This window comes from Oryctolagus cuniculus, chromosome 2, assembly GCF_964237555.1.
Source record: "Oryctolagus cuniculus chromosome 2, mOryCun1.1, whole genome shotgun sequence".
Lineage (NCBI taxonomy): Eukaryota > Metazoa > Chordata > Mammalia > Lagomorpha > Leporidae > Oryctolagus > Oryctolagus cuniculus.
This window is the reverse complement of record NC_091433.1, coordinates 132384121-132405348: the sequence shown is the minus strand read 5'-3', so window position 1 is coordinate 132405348 and position 21228 is coordinate 132384121. Positions and strand designations below refer to the sequence as shown.

The 21228-nt window shown below is 47.2% G+C and overlaps 2 protein-coding genes and 1 long non-coding RNA gene across 8 annotated transcripts; 1 reads left to right on the top strand and 2 right to left on the bottom strand.

The window, feature by feature from the left end:
- Positions 1–121: 121 nt before the first annotated feature.
- SNRPG (small nuclear ribonucleoprotein polypeptide G) lies at positions 122–12723 on the bottom strand. 5 transcript variants are annotated; one of them, XM_070069019.1, is made up of 5 exons: positions 12503–12653; positions 8145–8167; positions 6767–6891; positions 567–748; positions 122–293 (listed from the first exon to the last, which is right to left on the bottom strand). In XM_070069019.1, the coding sequence occupies exons 1-5, from the start codon at positions 12532–12534 to the stop codon at positions 290–292; spliced, it is 366 nt and encodes a 121-aa protein (XP_069925120.1). In that variant the 5' UTR covers positions 12535–12653; the 3' UTR covers positions 122–289. The 5 variants fall into 5 exon arrangements, with proteins under 5 accessions (XP_069925120.1, XP_002709854.1, XP_069925121.1 ...); XM_002709808.5 differs by lacking the exon at positions 567–748 and having other exon boundaries at positions 12503–12723; XM_070069020.1 differs by lacking the exon at positions 567–748 and having other exon boundaries at positions 8145–8198; positions 12503–12627.
- LOC138848590 (uncharacterized) lies at positions 12656–16137 on the top strand. Of its 2 annotated transcripts, none has more exons than XR_011386591.1 (3): positions 12656–12791; positions 14978–15105; positions 15582–16137. It is a non-coding gene; the product is annotated as an uncharacterized lncRNA (long non-coding RNA). The 2 variants fall into 2 exon arrangements; XR_011386590.1 differs by having other exon boundaries at positions 12731–12851.
- FAM136A (family with sequence similarity 136 member A) lies at positions 14197–20416 on the bottom strand. Its single transcript, XM_051842802.2, has 3 exons — positions 20254–20416; positions 19361–19501; positions 14197–15607 (listed from the first exon to the last, which is right to left on the bottom strand). The coding sequence occupies exons 1-3, from the start codon at positions 20338–20340 to the stop codon at positions 15419–15421; spliced, it is 417 nt and encodes a 138-aa protein (XP_051698762.2). The 5' UTR covers positions 20341–20416; the 3' UTR covers positions 14197–15418.
- Positions 20417–21228: the final 812 nt, after the last annotated feature.

Below are 21228 nucleotides of genomic sequence, written 5' to 3'. Positions count from 1 at the left end.
GGAATCCTTGGTATGTTTGACATTTCATAACCACCTTCCAATGAAATTCATAAAACCCTTTAAAACCAGTCCATCCAAGAAAATCTATGCTATTGTATTTCTATATTCACAACATGAAAGATTTTTGACTCACAAAAGTTTATTTAACAAAAAATTTAATATGAAAATGTACATGACCCAACTTTTACATCATAGTAAAACAGGTCCTTTGGAGAGGGAACACGGGTTTCTTTGTTGAACAGTCATACTCGTTCCAAGGCTTCTAACATGATGATACTATTTCCTCGTATTACCTAAGAAAAAGCAAATACGAAAAAGACATGGATGATTAAAGAACTTTTATACAATAGTATTGGCTTTTTGGTATCACGTCAATTTGTGAAGCTTTTTTCAAGCCATAGGGACACCAAATTAATTTTTAAATCACAATATGAAGCCCTTTAATAAGAGATGCACATTTTCCAGTTTGGAGGTTAACAATTACCTTTAAGAGATAAAAAGTTGACTCATTTTAGCCCTCCCCCCCTTTTTAAAGATTTATTTATTTATTTGAAAGCCAGAGTTACACAGAGAGAGGAGAGGCAGAGAGAGGTCTTCCATTCGCTGGTTCACTCCCTAGTTGGCCGCAATGGCTGGAGCTGCGCCGATCCAAAGCCAGGAGCCAGGAACTTCCTCCGGGTCTCCCATGTGGGTGCAGGGGTCCAAGGTCCAAGGCCCATCTTCTGCTTTCCCAGGCCAAAGCAGAGAGCTGGATTGGAAGTGGAGCAGCTGGTCTCGAACCGATGCCCATACGGGATGCAGGTGCTTCAGTCCAGGGCGTGAACCTGCTGTGCCACAGCACTGGCCCCATCATTTTACCTTCTTAACTGTAGAACTTGGGGCCGGAACTGTGGTGTGGTGGGTTAAGCCGTTGCCTTCAGTGTCAGCACCCCATATGGGTGCTGGTTCAGTTCCCAGCTTTTCCACTTCTAATCCAGCTCCCTGCTAATGGCCTGAAAATTAGTGGAAGATGGCCCAGGTGCTTGGGGTCCTGCCACCCATATGGGAGACCTGGAAGAAGCTCCTGGTTCCTTGCTTTGGCTTGGCCCAGTTCCAGCCAATATAGCCATCTCAAATGGGCTCCAGTTCGTGTCCTGGTTGCTCCTTCTCTAGCTTCCTGCTAATGTGTCTGGGCACGCAGTGAAGATGGCCCAAATGTTTGGGGCCCTGCCACCATGTGGGAGACCTGAATGAAGCTCCTGGCCAAGCACTGGCTGTTGCAGCCATTTGGGAAGTGAATTGGTGGATGGAAGATCTGTCTTTCCTTTTCTTTCTGTAAGTCTCTTTCAAATAAATAAATCTTAAAAAAAAAAAAAAAAAAAAAAAAAAAAAAAAAAAAAAAAAAAAGGCCATAAAGTGATGTAGGAAACAGAGACAGTTGGCATTTAACCTCAGAAGGCCTCAAATGCCAGTCTTACAAGTTTGGAGGGCAGCATGGTACCAACAATGAACCCGGGAAAGTTTTCACAGTCAGAGGAATGACAGCTATTTTGGCAACAACAGGAGTCTGAATGGGAAAGCACTTAGAGGCAGGAAGAGAAGTTAAAAAGAAAGGGTCTTAGTAGCACAGTGCCTGACCTAGTAAACATTCATAAATGAAGACAGACAAGGATGCTAATGAGAGCATGGGTGAAGTATCTGGTCACTGCATCTGGAAGGTTAGGAGACTGAAACCGGGAAGTCCCTGATGGACTCTAGATCATAAGGATCTGCAGATCACAGGCCAGTCAAGTAGAACTGGATAGGTGAAGATAGGGCACAGGACAGGAGGGTGCTGATAGGAAATACACTTCCAATCTACTTCTTGCTAATGCGCCTGGGAAAGCAGTGAAAGATCCATACTGGCTTTGGCCTGGCCCAGCCTGGGTTGTTGTAGACATCTGGGGAATGAGCCAATGGATGGAAGACCTCTGTCTCGCTCTTAACTCTGCCTTTCAAATAAATAAATAAATCTTTAAAAAAGAAATGGAAGCATTCCGAATAAAGAGTCCAAGTGGAGCCATGCTTGCAGGCAGAGTAAAAATACCTAGACTTGGTCTTTCTCTTCTTACTCAGCTTCATTATACACACACTATGGTTTACTGTCTTTCCTACTCAAACATAGATTCTATGAGGGCAGGGACTTTGGTGTAGTATCCCCCAGTGTCCAAACAGTAACAGGCACACACAGGGCTCTGTAAGTACCTGTTGAATTAACAAATGAAATTTCATATGACTCCTGCAGGTGACAGATTGGAAGGGACCAACACGGGTATACAACTGATATGAGGCCTGGCAGACAATAACAGCAACGAATATGGTAAGAAGGTGGCAAAGAATTAAAGAGTAGCTTTAGGTCAGCGCCTTGGCTCAATAGGTTAATCCTCCGCCTGTGGCGCCGGCACACCGGGTTCTAGTCCCAGTCCGGGCGCCGGATTCTGTCCCGGTTGCCCCTCTTCCAGGCCAGCTCTCTGCTGTGGCCCGGGAGTGCAGTGGAGGATGGCCCAAGTGCTTGGGCCCTGCACCCCACTGAGACCAGGAAAGGCACCTGGCTCCTGGCTTTGGATCAGCGCGGTGTGCCGGTCGCAGCAGCCATTTTGGGGTGACCCAACGGCAAAAGGAAGACCTTTCTCTCTGTCTCTCTCTCTCACTGTCCACTCTGCCTGTCAAAAAAAAAAAAAAAAAAAAAAAAAAAAAAAAAAAAAGAGTAGCTTTAAAGGCGAATAATACCCTGAAAATGAGAACAGGGGCTGAAAGAATGTATAGATTCTTACTTTTCTTAGTTAGGAAAAGAAATGTACAAGAGTGCTTCACAAGTTTGTGGAAAAATGGTATTAAAGCATAAGCTTATTTTGGTGCAAAAAAATGAAATCTTTTTTTCATACTGTATATTTTGTATGAACTTTTTGAAGAGCTTCTTGTATATATGGCTCTAAAAACTTTGCATACCAAAATGAATGTATCTTTTAATTTCATTTTGAGAGGCAAAGAGCTGAGAGCGCGCCCATGTGTGTACACACAGAGAGAAAGCATGAGCGTGCACACGTGCTCCCATCCACTGGTTCACTCCCAAATGCCTACAATGGCCAGAACTGGCCAGAGACTGGTCAGGCCAGCCCTGAAGGCAGAGGTGGGAATTCAATCCAGGTTCCCAAGTAGGTGGCAGGAACTTAGATGCTTGAGCTGACACCACAGTCTCTCAGGGACTACATTAGCAGAAAGCTGGGGTCAGGAGCCAGAGGCAGCTACTGAACCCAAGGACTTTTGATATAATAAATCTCTGCCCTTCCACAAACTTTTTGACAAATTCTTGTAGAAAGCTAAACAATATGATGGGTTGGCGCCGTGGCTCACTTGGTTAATCCTCTGCCTGCGGCACCGGCATCCCATATGGGCGCCGGGTTCTAGTCCTGGTTGCTCCTCTTCCAGTACAGCTCTCTGCTGTGGCCTGGGAGGGCAGTGGAGGATGGCCCGGGTGCTTGGGCCCCTGCACCTGCATGGGAGACCAGGAAGAAGCACCTGGCTCCTGCCTTCGGATCGGCGCAGTTCCCGCCATGGCGGCCATTTGGGGAGTGAACCAATGGAAGGAAGACCTTTCTCTGTCTATAACTCTACATGTCAAATTAAAAAAAAAATATATGCTTCTCTAGTTCTCAGTTTTATATTATTTTTTTTTTTGCAAGAGATGATGAACAAACACGGCATCTCCTTGATTAAACCATGAGAAACAACTAGCCCTCTTCCTTTCTTGCCCCCTCCTAAATGTATCCATGTCTGACACTTTCCTTAGGAATAGATGGGTGAAGAGAAGTTATTTTTGATAACTATTTTCAAATCTGAGGGCCTTTTCTTTTTAGCATCATTAAAAAAAAAAAAAACTGCGATTTTCATGAACATTTTCTAAAACGGCATTATATATTTCTTGGCCTTGTCACAAAGTATTAAGAAAACAAGGCTACTTGGTGAACACCTTTGCCTTATGGCACACTTCCTCTTCTGCCACTGGGTGTGACTTTAATTTCCAGATCAAACCAGAACCATGAAGTACAGAATTCCATATGACTCCTGTAGTTGTACTTCAATGCTAGTTTTTACAAAGTGCTGTTCAGGCTTTCACTCTCTTTCTTTTTCAAAGACTGATTTATTTTGAAAGTCAGAATTAGAGAGACAGAGAGAGACCTTCCATCTGCTGGTTCAATCGCCAAATTGCATCAACCGCCAGCATGGGCCAGGCCAAAGTCAAGAGTCAGGAGCTTCATCCAGGTCTCCCATGTGGCTTGCAGTGGCCCAAACACTTGGGCTATCTTCTGTTGCTTTTCCCAGGCCATTAGCAGAGAGCTAGATCAGAAGTGCAGCATCCAGGACTCAAACAAGTACCATATGGGATGCTAGCATCGCAGGTGGCAGCTTCACCCGCTAAGCCACAATGCTGGCTCCCAGGCTTTCTTCTCTTGAAAGGGCACAACTGTCTAACAGAATATGAACCTGAAACAGAGCCGCAGAAGCACAACTCTAGCAGGAGCTCCTGACCCATGCAGCATCCTCAAATCTAGTATGTTTACTGTATTCTTACAGGTAACCTCAGATGGGGTGCAATCTTGGGGAAGTAAGATAGAGAATATGCCACTGACAATTCTAGGTACACCTCAGAAGAAGGCAGCTGAGACTTAGCCACATCAACTCTCCCTCAGAAAGTATACACTACCCAGTAATTTCAATTACCTCAACGTGTCACTGACTTGGACAAAGTGCAAATGAAGACAACAGAACAGTCTCCATTGTCAAACAACTTTTCCTGCTAATGCAGCTGTGATTTCAAGTGATTGGGCTCCTGCCTCCTAAGGGGGAAACTCCTGAGTTCCTGGCTCCCAGGCTCTGCCCTTGGCTTAGATTCTGTCAGTCAATAGATAACCCTGGACTCAAGTCTAACTTAGGATATTGCCAGCTCTGAGCCTAGGAAAGACACACACACAAAAAAACAAAACCCCAAACCCACTCTTTTTATGAAAGACAACTGATAAATTACTTCATTTTCCTTCTTCTCTTGCTGAGATTTTTATTTATATGAAGGAGAGAGAGAGGTAGCTTCCATTCGCTGGTTTACTCCATAAATGGCTGGGGCTGGTTTAGCCCAAAGACAAGAGCCTAGTAGGGGCCAGTGCTGTGGCACAGTGGGTTAACGCCCTGGCCTGAAGTGCCAGCATCCCATATAGGCGCCGGTTCTAGTCCCAGCTGCTCCACTTCCTATCCAGCTCTCTGCTATGGCCTGGGGAAGCAGTGGAAGATGGCCCAAGTCCTTGGGCCCCTGCACCCCTGTGGGAGAACCGGAAGAAGCTCCTGGCTCCTGGCTTCAGATCGGCACAGCTCCGGCTGTTGCAGCCAATTGGAGAAGTGAACCACTGGATGGAAGACCTCTCTCTCTCTGTGTAACTCTGACTTTCAAATAAATAAATAAATAAACCTTAAAAAAAAAAAAAAAAAAAGAGCCTAGTGTTCCATTCAGGTCTCCCATGTGGGTGTCCAAGTACTTGCGTCTTCCTCTACTGCTTTCTCAAGCACATTAGCAGAGAGCTGGATCAGAAGTGAACAGCTTAGACTTGAATTGATGCTGACACTGTAGAAGGCAGTATAGATGGCTGTGCCACAATACCAGCCTCTCTCTCTTTTTTTTAACATGGGATGATCTCATGTAAAAAAAAATATTTAAAAGTTAGAGAGAGATATATCTTTCATCTGCTGTGCTCCTTAAATGGTTTCAGAGGCCAAGGCCGGGTCAGGCTGAAGTTAGGAGGCTGGAACTCTATCTGGGTCTTCCATGTGGTGACAGAGGCTCAACCATTTGGGCCATTGTCCATTGTTTTCCCAGGCACATTAGCAGGGAGCTGGATCAGAAATGCAATAGCTAGGACTCAAACTGGTGCTCATATAGGACGCTCACACCACAGGCAGCAGTTTAACCTGCTAAACAACAGCAGTGGTCACCCTCTCTCTTTTTAATTTGAGAGGCAGAGAGAGGGAGGGAGAGAGAGAGATCCCTTGGGCAGATTTATTCCTCAAATGCCTGTCATGGCCAGGAGGACAATACTGGGAACTCAGTTCAGGTTTCCCATCTGACTGGCAGGAACCCACCTCCTTCAGCCATCACTGCTGCCTTCTAGGGTCTGCACTAGCAAGCAGCTGGAACCAGGAACTAGGAATTGAATGCAGGTACTCGGATGTGGGCTACAGCTATCTTAATTGCGAAGCCAAATACCTACCTCTGGACTACTTTTAAGTTTGGGCTATGATAAACCAGAAAATCCGGGTTAACTACATACACGAGTAAAATCACAAAGTGTGATCTGTGGAGTAGCAGATCTGCATAATCTGGGCATTTGTTAGAAATGCAAAACCTCAAGTTCTACCCCATACCTACTAGAACTACTTAACAAGATGCCCTGGAGTATGCATAGTTTGAGAGTTACTACTTTAAGTACTAACTACAGACCTCTTTTATAGAATAAAGCTCAAAAATAATTTCCAATAGCTAGTTCAAGCCCTGGGACCTTCAGGTGTTCTGTATAGCTGAGATCTTACCCACCGGGATATTATCACAGCTGTCATATGTTAAACTAAAAAGGAAATAGGATATCTAATCTTGCCTGTTATCTTTTGTAGGGGCTACTAACTTCAATTTAACCCAAGAGTTTGATACATGGGAGTTAATACACAACCCAAAATCTCTAAGAGAAAGTTTATCTTCACTTACCACCATTCCAATATTGTTCTGTTGTCCACTATTTGCCATCTCCACACATTCATCTATCACGAGGTTCATAAAGGGATCAAATCCCCGTAGGATTCCCTGGACATGTCTGCCACCATTTAATTTCACTATAAAAAAAGAAAAAGTAGTTTCAGTAAAATTTTTTTGAAAAAGATTTATTTACTTACTTCAGAGGTAGAGTTATAGAAAAAGGGAGAGACACTAAGGTCTCCCATCCATTGGTTTACTCCCTAAATGGCCAGAGCTGGGCTGATCCGAAGCCAGGGGCTTCTTTCCAGTATCCCATGTGAATGTAGTGGTCCAAGCACTTGTGCCATCTTCTACTGCTTTCCCAGGCCATAGCAGAGAGCTGGATCAGAAGAGGAGCAGCTGGGACTTACTGGTGCCCATATGGGATGCTGGTGCTGCTGAAGGACGCTTAGCCCACTATACCAAAACAATAGCCCCAAAACTGTCTCTTAACTATAAATAATTCATTAAAAATAGGGTGGGATAAAACACAGGTATTTGAGATGTTTGACCCACTATAGCACATGTCAACTACTAGGTTAAATGTTTTATATTTACTTCTACATTTTAGTTTATAAGAGTCTTGTGGGGCTGGTGTTGTAGCTTAGCACATAAAGTCACTGCCTATGACACCAGCATGCCATATGGGAGGGGGTTCCAAGTCCTGGCTGCTCCACTTCTGATGCAGCTCCTTGCTAATGGCCTGGAAAAAGCAGAAGAAGTGCTTGGGCCTTGCCACCCAACTGGGAGACCTGGAAGAAGCTCCTGGCTTCTTCCTAGCCCTGGCTGTGCGGCCATCTGGGGTGTGAATCAGCGGATGGAAGATCTCTTTCTCTTTGTAAGTCTGCCTTTCAAAAAAAAAAACAAAAACAAAAAACATTCCTGTGAAATGGAGCTTTTAAGTAGCAGTGTTCTAGGTTACAGTTACTGTATGATACAGCCGAGATTCAAACTGCAGGTTGCTTGCTTACCTCTGAAGCTCAGGGTTTAACCCCTATATATGAGAACTAATTAAGTTGATTATAGATTACTAATTAAGTTGGACAAACTTGTGTTTCTTACATATTCCCAAGACACAGAAAAACTGTTTCTTGTCCAAGTACTTTGTAGCTTATTTAAAACCTTAATTTTGTCAAAAATGAGGGAGGATTCATGAAATAACCCAAGTCTGAAGTTCTATTAAATTTATTAAATACCACGAATTAGGTAAATTAAATGGTCTATTTTGACAAGCCTGGTTAATTAAAGGTTCTATGCACTTAAATTTTTTATAAGGTCATTCCAGGTAGGAACCGATACATGTAACAAACACTTAAACAACAATAACACAAAGACAAAACAATAAACTTACATGACAACTTCTTGTCCATAAACCTGAAAAGATGAAAGGGTAAAGATGATGTAACTTAAAAATTTTTAAGCATAAATAAGAACAGATATAGGTAAAATAATTTGCTAAAATTTATACAATATGAATATGAAATTAAGAACAGTAAAAATCTTTTCATAAAGGATGAGGGAGCAATGTAATTTGGGAATGGACAAGGTAATAAAAATGGGTATCTGTAGGTTATATTAATCTATATTAAACTGAATCCTTAAACTAATGTGAATTATAAAAACATTCTTCTTGGGGAGGGCACTGTGGTGCTGGATTTGGGTCCCCGCTCTGCTTCCCATCCACATTCTTGCTAATGCCCACCCTGGAAGGAAGCTCATGTATTGAGTCCCTGCTATCCCAAATAGGAGACCTGGATGGAGTTTGAGTCTCCTGGCTTTGGCCTGGTCTACTCCTGTTTGTTGTAGGTACTGGGGAGTGAACCAGTGAATGGAAGATCTTTCTCTGTTGCTCTTTCAAATAAGTTAGAAACAAAAACAAAAACATTCTTGGTCAATACTATGTTCTTGCTCCACTGAACTAACTTTTAATGAAGACTTTACAGTTATAACAGAAAAAGATATCTGGGTTTTGTTAATTTCTAAAACTTAAGGAACTAAGTTGTGGAGATGGGGAAACAGTAACTAATAATTCATTTTAAGAGATATTTTATTTTACATTTGACATAATGTGTTAAGTATCAAGCTTAAGGGCTGGCACTGTACTGTAGCAGGTGAGGCCATCACCTGTGATGCTGGGATCCTCTGTAGATGCTGGTTTGTGTTCTGGCTGCTCTATTTCTGATTCAATTCCCTGCTTAAGGCCCAGGAAAAGCAGTGGAAGATGGCCCAAGTGCTTGGGCGCCTGTTACCCATGTGGGAGACCTTGAAGAAACTCCTGGCTCCTGGCTTTGGCTTGGCCTAGCTCTGGCCATTGCGGCCATCTGGGGAAGTGAACCAGTGGGTGGAAAATCTCTCTCTCTAATACTTTCAAGTAATAAATAAATCTTTTTTTTTTTTTTTTTTTAAAAAGAAGCATCAAGTTTAAATGTTGAGGACAGTTCTCAGCACTATTTTATTTTTATTTTTTTAAACAGACTTATTTCAAAGTCAGAGTGACAGAGAGAGATACAGACAGGGAGGGAGATCTGCTGGTTCACTCCCCAAATGCTGCAACAGCTGAGGCTGGATCAGACAGAAGCCAGCAGCCAGGAACTCTATTCAGGTCTCCCATATGGTTGGCAGGGACTGAGGTACTTAAGCCATTATCCACCACCTTCCCAGGTGCATTAACAGGAAGCTGGAGAAGCAGAGCAGCCGGGACTTAAACGGGCACTCTGGCTGATACACGATGCTGATGAAGGCGGCAGCTTAACCTGTGTGCCACACTGCCTGCCCTCACAAATATCTTAGTAAAATGAATTGATAACTTGAAACTTTAAAAAAATTTGAATTAAAGAAGAAAGTCTTATGCCAGCAATATGAGAATAGTAAGCCAAACAGTTAAATTAGCTTTTACCTCTTCTAGTTATAAGAAAATAAGAAATTTTATTTAATTTGAATATATAGGATATCACTGGGCAACTCAAAGGTAAGTAAGCTAGAAAGTGGGAGTAGACAGAAATGAAAGTGTATTTCTAGGGGCCAGCGTTGTGGTACAGTGGGTTAACCTGCCACTTGTGACACCAAGCATCCCCTATCAGACCACCAGTCCACTTTCCTGCTATTGCACCTGGGAAGGCAACAGATGATGGCCCTAGTTCTTGAGCCTTTGCCACCCACATGCCATTTGTAGAGTGAACCAGCAGATGAAGGTCTCTGTTTCTATCATTCTGCCTTTCAAATAATATTAAAAATATGTATTTATGTAGTATAATGAATGAAACCATATGTCTTAATAGGATTTTTTACATGAAACAGCAAAGATAACATACAAGAGTCCATTTAATCCTTACAACATATTATTTACCATTATTACCAGCATTATATATGTGGATATTTCAGGAAATTCATAGAAAATGTGTATTACTTCAAACTTTTGAGCTCCAAAATAATTTGTTTACTCCCCAAGTGGCTGCAACGGGTAGAGCTGGATCAATTCGAAGCCAGAAGCTCAGAACTTCTGGGTCTTCCATGCAGGTGCAGGGGCCCAAGGACTTGAGCTGTCTTCCACTGCTTTCCCAGACCATAGCAGAGAGCTGGGTCAGAAGTGGAGCAGCCAGGACTTGAACTGGCACCCATATGAGATGTTGGCACTGCAGGTAGTGGCTTTACCTGCTACGCCACAGCACTGGCACCCAAAGTAACTTTTAATTCCATTTTCTCATGAACTTTTTGAAGAAGTTTCATAGATGAGTAACTGAGGAAGTCTTAGAAAAATTAAGCAAATTCTCCAAAGTCACACAGCCAATGGAAAAAGCTTATCAAGCACAAGTAGTTCAGTTAGACTAGAGAACAGGGCAGTCAAATATTAGGCTGGGAGAGTTAGTGCTTGGATTTCAGATGTAAGGGCTTGAATATTGAGGTAAAAAGTCTAGACCTTATTATTTTTTTTTAAGATTTATTTATTTGAAAGGTAGTTAGAGGAAGAGACAGAGAGAGAAAACCGAAAAAAAAAAAAAAAAAAAAAAGAGAGGTCTTCCATCTGCTGTTTCACTCCCCAAATGGCCACAATGGTTGGAGCTGGGCCAGCCCCAAGTCAGGAGCCAGGAGCTTCATCTGTGTCTCCCACATTGGCGCAGGGGTCCAAGCACTTGGCCCATCTTCTGCTGCCTCTCCAGGTGCATTAGCAGGGAGCTGGATCAGAAGTGGAGCAGTCATCCCATAGGGGATGCCAGCACTGCAGGGGGCAGCTTTTCCACCTCTATGCCACAGTATCAGCCCCCAGTGTTATTAAAGCGATCAGTGGAATACTGCAGCAGCAAATTTTCAGAGGTGGGAAGAATGCCTTAGGCCAGGACATCTCAACTTCGGTACTACTGACACCTGGGGCCAGACACTTCTTTGTGGTCGGAGCTGTGCGGTACACTGTCATGTTTAGCAGCATCCCTGGCCTCCATCCGCTAGGTACTGTAGCACCTGATTCCCCACCCCCTAGTTAAGAACCAGCGAGTTACGCTAATCCAAGAGGAGGGTATAAAGGTGTAAGGGAAGATGGTATTTGTGAGAAAGCAAAGCAAGGACATTTTGGAAGCAGACCTCATAGGATCTCACAGTAAAAATGGCTACTGTTTCATCAATTCCTGATGAATGCAGAGGATACTCACAAGATTTCACCAGCTCCCAAATAAAGCAACTTTTAGATAAACATTTTCATGACATTATTTTCTATTTTTCTTAATGTTTGGTTCATTATTTAATAACTAATTCTTTTAACGGGTCGAACTAAAATATATGGAGGAAGTTTTTATACAGATGTTGACTTTGGTACAAATGTGTATTTAAATGCAAAGTTAGTAAATACAAACTTTTTCTTATATCTGACTTCTTCATGGCAATGGACCGGTAACAAATGAGCTATACACAAGGCAGAGCGTCCAGCTACTCTGGAAAGAACCGACTCCTGTTTTAATGTTTCACTCCTCCTGCAATCCAACTACTACATGCAATCCCAGCATTACACAGTATAAACAGGACAAAGAACTCAGGAAAGAGAACAGGGTAAGGTTAAGTTCACTCAACAGTGTTTGAGGAGGTTAAAGCCTTAAATTTTCCCATCTAAAGGAAGAATACGGTACTTAAAAGTTAATTTTACTGGGTGCAGTAAAAACCCTTCTCATCAGCCTTCTCTGATGAGAAAAACGAATATTTCACTCCCTTCTATCAGAACAAGATATTACAAGACGTTCCAAGTTTAACTTAAGTACAAGGGAGCATAAAAAAGAGAATTCTGAAAGCTCAAAGAAACGGCTCCAACCACATTAAAGTTACAGAGTGGCTTGAGTCCTCATATACAACCAAACACTGCTCCTTAGAAAGACCCCTCCCGTCACCTCATCCAGCGCACGATGCTTTGCACGATGTTCAACAACGGGTGGCATCTGGGTCTGCGAGCAACAGGGGAGAGCTGGGCGGAGGGAGGGGAGCCAGAAACTCGGCACTGAGAGCCACGTCGGCTACACAGAGGCCCCCAGGATGCTTCTGGCAACCAAGCCGACCAAACTAAAATTCGAAGACGCGAAGGCACGGGGCCTTGGCCGGATAAGGAACGAAGAGGGGCCACGCCGTACGGAATGCGCACGCCAGGCGCCCTGATGAGAATGGACCACATCGAAGGTACCACTCCGCGCACGCAAAGAAGCGGCCGCATGGGCGCCGCCCTCACACACTTACTTTTTCAACTCGGGAGGGTGAGCTTTGCTCATGGTGTCTGCTCCAAGCGCTGAGAGATTCCTTGAAACGGAATTCGCAGCCTCCTTCACGCTCCCGCGGTAGGCCCGGCGCTTTGCGTCTGACGTAACCCACGCTGTTGGCCAATCGCTTGTCAGCAGGAATCACATTTAATCTCGCGATACCTAGGGGGAACCCGCGCGTGTGGCTCTGCCCCGAGCTTCCGGTTGCGTCATCAGCGATTGGCCAGGACGGTGGGGCGGGACCTGGAGGCGCCCTCCTTTCTCTTTGTGTAAGTTGATGGTGGTCCTGTTAACGTGTTGCGAGCGAGCCTGGCCTGTCCTTTGTCTCTGTGAGTGAAAACGAGCTTTGGGGTGGGCCCCCAATGTTTCTTTGACAAGTGTTCCCTCTGCATTTCAGGTCAAGCGTAGGGTTCCAGTAACATCTAAATTAATCGTTTCTGCACCCGTTAGGTGACTGGTTCTGACAGCAAGAATTTGAACTTAGATCCTTACAGTGTGTTCCTGAGGATCTTGCGATGTTTTCAACACTGCGTCCAGAATCCACTCCTGGCCTAGTGGTTAAGCTGCAGATGCGAGTGCCTGGGTTGGAACCCAGCAGGCTCCTGACTCACCTGCCTGCTAGGGCAGATCCTAGGATGACGACTCAAATGGGGTCCTGCCACCCCAATTAGGATTAAATTCCTGGCTCCTGCCTTTGGCCCCGCCTCTGGCCACTGTAGGCATTCGGGGAGTCAACACCAGAAGTGAGCTCGCTTTCAAATTACGTGAGGGGCGCAACACAGCCCTTCTCTAATGAGGTACTGACTTTGCAGGTCGCACTAAAGGTAAAAAGTGGGAACGTTCCGACTTGTTCCCCGGTTTTACCTTATTCAAAACATTAGAATCACGAATTATAAAAGCTTTTGACTAGAGAACTTAGGGATGGTCCTCCAAAATTCAATTCATTTCTAATGCTCAGGAATGGCTCTATTTATAAAATTCATCATGTATTTTGTACTCTTGTACTCAAAATCTTAGACACTGCATTTTCTCTCCTTTTTTTTTGATTGGCAGAGTGGACAGCGAGAGTGAGAGACAGAGAGGAAGGTCTTCTTTTTCCGTTGGTTCATCTCCCAATGGCCGCTGCGGCTGACATGCTGCAACCGGCGCACCGCGCTGATCCAAAGGCAGGAGCCAGGTGCTTCTCCTGGTCTCCCATGGGGTGCAGGGCCCAAGCACTTGGGCCATCCTCCACTGCACTCCTGGGTCACCGGGACAGAATCCGGCGCCCCGACTGGGACTAGCACCCGGTGTGCCGGTGGTGCCACAGGCAGAGGATTAGCCTAGTGAGCCGCGGCGCCGGCCTGCATTTTCTCTTGAGGGCTCACAGCCATGTACCTTTTCCACCAGTTGCTGTTAGTATTTAGCTTAAACTAGAAACCTGACATAGCTCTCCAATGAATTATTTCTAACTTCACAGTTTCTATCCTTCTTACATGAACAGACTTCAGGTCACAAGGGTCTGGCATTCCCTCAAAGTGTTTCCCATTTAAAATGAACAAGTCCTGCATCTGAACCATAACGAGTTATTTCCACACTTCTAGGCATCTTAAGAAGTTTCTTTCATACATAACACGGAAAAACATATTGAGAAAGTTACATATTCACTGCCCAGATATTAAAAAAGAAACATTATGGGGAGAAAATTAAACCTTCTTTATTTTCTTTAAAACCAAACAACTAGGAAAATATATCACAGCATTCCAACAGTGAACAGACAAGCTATATGATCATTTCAGCAAGTTCTAAAAAACCAAACAAGGTCCTTATCAAAAATGATAAGGTGCCGAGCTGCGGCACAACACTGCGTGTTGCAAGGGCCTCAGACAAGATGGGATCTGGTAATGGGGGGCTCCCTTCCCTTCCCCCGCTCTCAGGCAGTTGAGGCTCCCCCAGGCCGCCTGCTTTTCCTCCCTTGACCTTTCCAGTCGCCACGGGATTGTCTGAATAAGGCTCTGTTAATTCTGGGGCTAAGTAAGCAATGCTCTGTTTAGGCTTTCATCCCATTCTGTTACACGAAACTCAGGTTTTTCCAAACCCAGTACTTGCCAGCTCTCTTAATTTTGTAGCCAGCAGTTCACCTTGTACCGTTCATTCCTGGATATTGGTATAGATCACAGTCAAACCCCCTTTCCCTTCAAGGGGAAACTCACGGCAAGTTATCCTGGGACTCCGTGAGAGTGGAGCTGTGCTTCCCACACCCTGGGTGACATCGCTTCTCCTCGGTTTGCTCGTCTCCAGGTTGAAAGATGCGGTCCACAGGGTCCTTCAAAAATTCTTTCCCAAACTACTCTCCCTCCCAACTCCACATCTTGAATCAACTTCATGCCCTTGTGTATAAAACAAAACCGAGCAAAACAAAAGCCCAGACACCTATTTTCCCCTTTTCCATGAGTGACCCTGGGAATTGTTACAGTGTATGGAAAACGGTGTGGCGACAGCTCAACCAAACAGGAGGCTGGCAGCGCACAGAGGTCCCTCTCCTCCAACTGCACCAGACCTCAGGCCGATGAGAGGAACCCACCGCCTACTGTACCTGTGCAGGTAGGAAGAATCTGGTGCTTTGGGGGGCTCTGCCTTGGTACAAGGGAGGGCCCTACTGCCAGCACAAACCCTTGCCACATGAAGTTTAGGCTCGAAAACACTCCCCTGTATCTCTAACCCAGATTTTAGCACCATTTTTTTTTTTTTAAATTTCACTTCCAAGGATCGAAATATAAAGGAATCAGTGTCCAGAGGCAAGTGACATATGCTTTAAACTCACTGTCTTCCATGATTTCACTCATAAAAGACAAAAGTTCCCATTCCTTTTTAAAATAGATTCCTTCCCACAGCCCCGATGGCCACCGGCAGACTTTTACTTCCCGATGGATGAGAGTGACTCCTTCATCTTCTTGGTCATGGTTGGGATGAGGTGCATGTGGTCATCCACACACTTGGTCACACAACTGTCCAGCTGCTGCTTCACCTGCAGCTCCTTATTCCCTGCGTCTATGGCATCTTTGGCTTTGTCGTTGCAGTGCATGGTGCACCGGGCCAGGCGGTCCTGCGGCAAGAAGGACAAGAGGTGAGAAGGCTGCGGTCGCCTTCAGTTACTGAGTGCTCATCATGGGACAGGCCCTGCGCTGTCCCAGCTCAACATACAGGCCCTTCATCAAGCACAGCGACATACTTTAATGCGAGCCATCAAGACTGTCCTGGCTAAAACAAGAGGTGGCACAGGAGAGCGCAAAGCATCACCAGATAGAGTTACAGAAAACTCCACCAGGGGGCTGGCATTGTGGCACACTGGGTTAGGCACTGGCTGCCACCCGTGACACCAACATCCCATCTTGGAGCACCTGTTAGAGTCCCAGTTGTTCTGTTTCTAATTCTGCTCCCTGCTAATGCACCTGGGAAGACAGCTGAAGATGGCCCAAGTGCTTGGGCCCCTGCTACCCAGGCTCTTGGCTTCGGCTTGGCTCAGCCCCCTCTATTGCAGCTGTGTGGGGAGTGAACCAGTGGATGGAAGATACCTCTCTCCCTGCCCCATAACTTCCTTTCAAATAAATAAATAAATAAAATCTTAAGAAGAAAGGTAGATCCATCGTCTTTTTTTGCAGGGGTGTGGGAGAGAAGACTCTGCCAGGAGGTTACTGTTAGACTTAAAAACGTCTTGATTTATTAATGCCTGTCCTTGCCACAGAAAAACAATTCAACACACTTTTTATTAAGCACTCAGTGTGTGCCAGACTGTCTTCTAATGTTTGGGTATGTAGCAAGGAGTGAAAGACAAAAGGTTCTTGCCCTCCTAGAACTTACATTCCAGTGAGGGGGGAGATGCAAACAAAACAATCAGGAGACGTCAGGAAGCAGGGGGACGTATGAGTCTCGAGTTCAGGAGGGACCTCTGGTCTGGAGACGGAATGCAGGAGCTGTCAGCACGCACTCATAGATGACACCGGCAGCCACGAGACGAGAGGAGACTGGAGAAGTAGTCAAGACAGACGAGGACTGAGGACGGGCTGGGGAGAAGAGCCAGCCACCGCAAGGCATCCTGGTGGCCCAGTGAGTAAAGCGCTTCAATGGGGAGGAGAGCGACCCACGGTGTCAATGACGCAGACAGGCTGAGTGGGTGAGGACTGGGAAGTGACCCCTGCATGTGGCCCCACAGAGGAGTGACAGGAGCAAACCTGCTCTGTGGGAGAGTGGGTGTCTGCGTGGAGTGCACTGAAGAGAATGCATGGAGACTTCCACGGCCACCCAAGAACTGAATTTTCAAAGACCCCATCTATAAGGGCTCTTCAAAAAAGTTCGTGGAAAATGCATCATGAGAAAATGAAGCTTGTCTTTCCAGTTTCTGCATCAAAATAAACTTGTCTTTCAGAAAGTTTTCTTTGAAACGCAGAGAAAGACAGATGCAGATCTCCCATTGGTTTGGTTCACTACCTAACTGCTCTCACCAGCCAGGGCCGGGCCACACCGGAGTCAGGAGCCAGGAACCCCATCTGGGTCTCCCACCTGGCTGGCAGAGACCCCAGCACTTGAGCCTCCCAGGGCGTGCATTAGCAGGAAGCTGGGACTGGGAATGGAGCTGGGACTCAAGCCCAAACACTCTGATATGGGATGCAAGCATCATAGGTCATGTCTTTTTTTTCCTTTTTTTAAAAAGATTTATTTATTTGAGAGGTAGAATTACAAACAGTGAAGAGAGACAGAGAGAAAGGTCTTTCACCTGCTGGTTAATTCCCCAGATAGCTACAATGACCAGAGCTGGGCTGATCTGAAGCCAGGAGCCAGGAACTTCCTCCAGGTCTCCGAGCTTTCCAGGCCATAGCAGAGAGCTGGATCAGAAGAGGAGCAGCCGTGACATGAACCAGTGCCCATGTGGGATGCCGGCACTGCAGGTGGCGGGTTAGCTTACTATGCCACAGTGCCAGCCCCACAAGTAGTGTCTTAGCTGCTATACCCAACACCCCAAACTTATCTTTTTTTTTTAAGATTTACTTATTTACTTGAAAGTCAAGAGTACACAGAGAGAGGAGAGGCAGAGAGAGAGAGAGAGAGAGAGAGAGGTTTTCCATCTGTTGGTTCACTACCCAGATGGCCACAACGGACGGAGCTGCGCCGATCCAAAGCCAGAAGCCAGGAGCTTCTTCCAGGTCTCCCATGTGGGTGGAGGGGCCCAAGGACTTGGGCCATCTTCCACTGCTTTTCCCAGGCCATAGCAGAGAGCTGGATATGAAGTGGAGCAGCCAGGTCTTGAACTGGCGCCCATATAGGATGTCGGTGCTTCATGCCAGGGCATTAACCCGCTGTGCCACAGTGCCAGCCCCCCGAACTTATCTTTTAATTCCATTTTTTCTGCAAATTTTCCAAAGTACTCTCATATAAAACTATAGTCCAAATGAACACAAAGAAACTCCCTGACCTTGGAGAAGCTATTCCTTTATAATGGCAGTGATTCTTTTTTTTTTTTTTTTAACTTTTATTTAATGAATATAAATTTCCAAAGTACGACTTATGGATTACAATGGCTTCCCCCCCATACCATCCCTCCCACCCACAACCCTCCCCTTTTCCACTCCCTCTCCCCTTCCATTCACATCAAGATTCATTTTCGATTATCTTAATAGACAGAAGATCAGCTTAGTATACATTAAGTAAGGATTTCAACAGTTTGCTCCCACACAGAAACAAAAAGTGAAAAATAATAGATGATTTTTTTAAATGATGATGAAATCAGATCAGACCTATTGTCATGTTTAATCCCAGTGAGAGTCAAGTTGGGAATTGATAATTTCTTTTCTCTCTTTTTTTTTTTTTTACAGAAGATCAGTTTAGTATGCATTAAGTAAAGATTTCAACAGTTTAATGGCAGTGATTCTTAAGAGTTTTATATAGCACAACGTAAAAATGTTCTTACTTTAGGTATAATTTTTCCATGCAAGTGGAATTTCAGGCTACGAAAGACTGGTTCAGAAGTGGGCCCTGCCTCCCATAAGAGCCAGAAAAACAGAAGCAAAATGAAGTTGTGGACACCCTTTGCCTCTGAGAGGGGGAAAAAGCTCTTTAAGCAATGTCAGAGGGACTGTGTGTCCACAAAAGCACTTCCTATCCGGGAGTTGCCTCCGGGTATAGCAGGCAGGGGCAGTCTCGGGTTGTTAGTTCACAACTAACTCTAATCCACACCTTCTCGTGACCATCCTGCTCCACTTTCCTGGGGATTCCGAAGTTTTAAAAATTAATTAGGGATGGGGCCGGCGCTGTGGCACAGCAGGTTAATGCCCTGGCCTGAAGCGCCGGCATCCCATATGGGTGCCGGTTCGAGACCCAGCTGCTCCACTTCTGATCCAGCTCTCTGCTAGGGCCTGGGAAAGCAGTAGAAGATGGCCCAAGTCCCTGGGTCCCGGCACCCACATGGGAGACCTGGAAGAAGCTCCTGGTTCCTGGCTTCGGATCAGTGCAGCTCCGGCCATTGCAGTCATTTGGGGAGTGAACCAGCGGATGGTAGACTTCTCTCTCTCTCTAACTCTTTCAAATCAATCTTAAAAAAAAAGAAAGAAAGAAAAAAAAAAAAAGGAAAAGCATCAGGGCTCTGGGTCCTGAATGCCTCTGCTAACTCCCTTTTACATCATTGTCTCTATGAGAAAGTACGGTTCAACCTACAGCACTCAAGTTCCAGAATCCTAAGCCCTGTGAAGGCTGGTAGGCCATTAGACTCCCACAAATGTTAACGCAGCTAAGCTCTGCTAAAGCTTGTCATCACCTGCGAGAGGGCACAGCAAGGGCCAGGGCCCCCGTTTGGGGTGTTTCTCACCTGGAACTTCTCCAGCTCGCTCGTCACCAAGGCCTGGGCCTGAGCCAGAGGCATGTGGCAGCGTTCGATGCACTGGTGCACCTGCTGCATGGACGCCCGGCTGTCCTCGCAGCAGCCGGCACTGCACTGGAACATGAGGCCCTGCGGAGGGAGGACAGGATGACCAAGGAGCGCTTGCAGGTCAGGAGGCCTACTCTCTACCTGTGCTCCCTCTCCTCGGGACAGGCGGCAGGCCCTTCCAGCCTCGACCTGGGGAAACCATCTCTGGAGACCGGCAGGGTGCGTCTGGCCTCCCAGCCACTGCTAGCTCACTGGCACTTGTTGCATCTGTGGCGGGGACGCTGGGACGGGTCAGACGGAGCCAGGCTCTGAAAGCCGGCTGCCGACGCCGCAGGGTTCAGAGGTCGGCCCCCGACCCAGGGGTACGACAACGTGGTGAGGGTGGCGGGCCCAACACCCTCACACTTTCAGGGGGCCGCGGGAGGAGGGCACACAACCAGGCCATCTGGGTGGGCCCGGAGCTTTCACCTTTTTGGTTTATCACCTTGGCCGTGCCCTTTCCCGGCCTCGGGTCGCTCACCCGAGGGAGGGACCGCGCGCTCGAGGCGGGTGGGGTGGACGCAGGCCTCACACCGGGCTTTCAACTCCGTCCCGCGGACACCCTCCTCCCCGGGGCGGAAAAACGGCCGCGCGCACGGATTTCACCCGACCAGCCCGAGCGCCGCCCGTTTTCGAGGAAGGGGCTCTCTTCCGGGGTCGCCACAGCGACCCCAAGGACGCCCAGCCCAGACCGGGTCCGCGGTGCCCGGCATCGCGCGGTGGCCGAGGGAAGGGTCCAGGAAGGAGTCCAGGCGGCGGGATGGGGGAGTCCGACTCGGCCCGCGCCTCGCTACCTGCATCTTACGGATGTTCTCCCTCTCCAGATTCTTCACCATGGAGTCCACCGCCTCCTGCAGCCGGAGCTGCTGCAGCTCCGCCATGGCGACCCCGCGCTGCGCTGCGCTGCACGGGCGCCCGCATGGACCCGGCGCTCGGGCCCGCCCCCTGCCGCCGCTTCCCGGCTGGCCGCGCGGCCGGCGCTTCTCGGCCCACGCCGCCGCCTGGCGTCCGAGCGGAGGAACTGCACGCGTCCTGCTTTGCTGGCGGCGCGGCGGGCCTGGGGACGCTGGCGGTGCGCTCCGGTCCCGGGGGGCCGCGCGCGACTTCGGGAGCCCAGCGCCGCGGGGCTGTGCGGCTGAGGCGAGCGCGGCCTGCCTCGCTTCCTCCCCTCCCTTCCTTCCCCCCTCCGTCTCCCTTCCTGACAATTCCGTGAGGACGTTTTTATGTAATTAAGATGCAGGTGGATGCGCGATCGAGGAGTGCAGCCTGATGCGTTCTTCAAACCTCGCCCTTTCCTGGTCATCGCTGCCCCTTCTCTCCCTCTCCCTCCACCTGACCCACCGATGTGCTCCCAGCCACTATAGGCTGCATCCCCCCTTGTGGAATTTCACAGACCCCCGTGTGACTATTTGGGAGGTGCTCCTTTCCACCCCTGGCTTCTTTCCCTCCGCGTCCTGCGTTTGAGGCTGGGTGAGCAGGACACAGACGGGGGTCCTGTCGTTGGAGCTTGGCAATTCCCGCCAGTGGCCACTAGATGGCAGGAGAACTCCGGCTCGAGGCAGCCGGGCGCTGGGTTCCACCCTGGGACCTGGGGGCAAGGCGGTGGTCTGCCACCCCAAGGCGCGCTCTCACGCAAGCGCCGGTGACTCGCTGGAAACCCCTGCTCGGAACCAGCACGTCCTTCCCGCTTCAGGTCAGCGTCAGGCGGCTCCCAGCGGCAGCGGGGTGCCGTTTGAACTGCTGTACCGGGATTAACTCATTTAATGCCC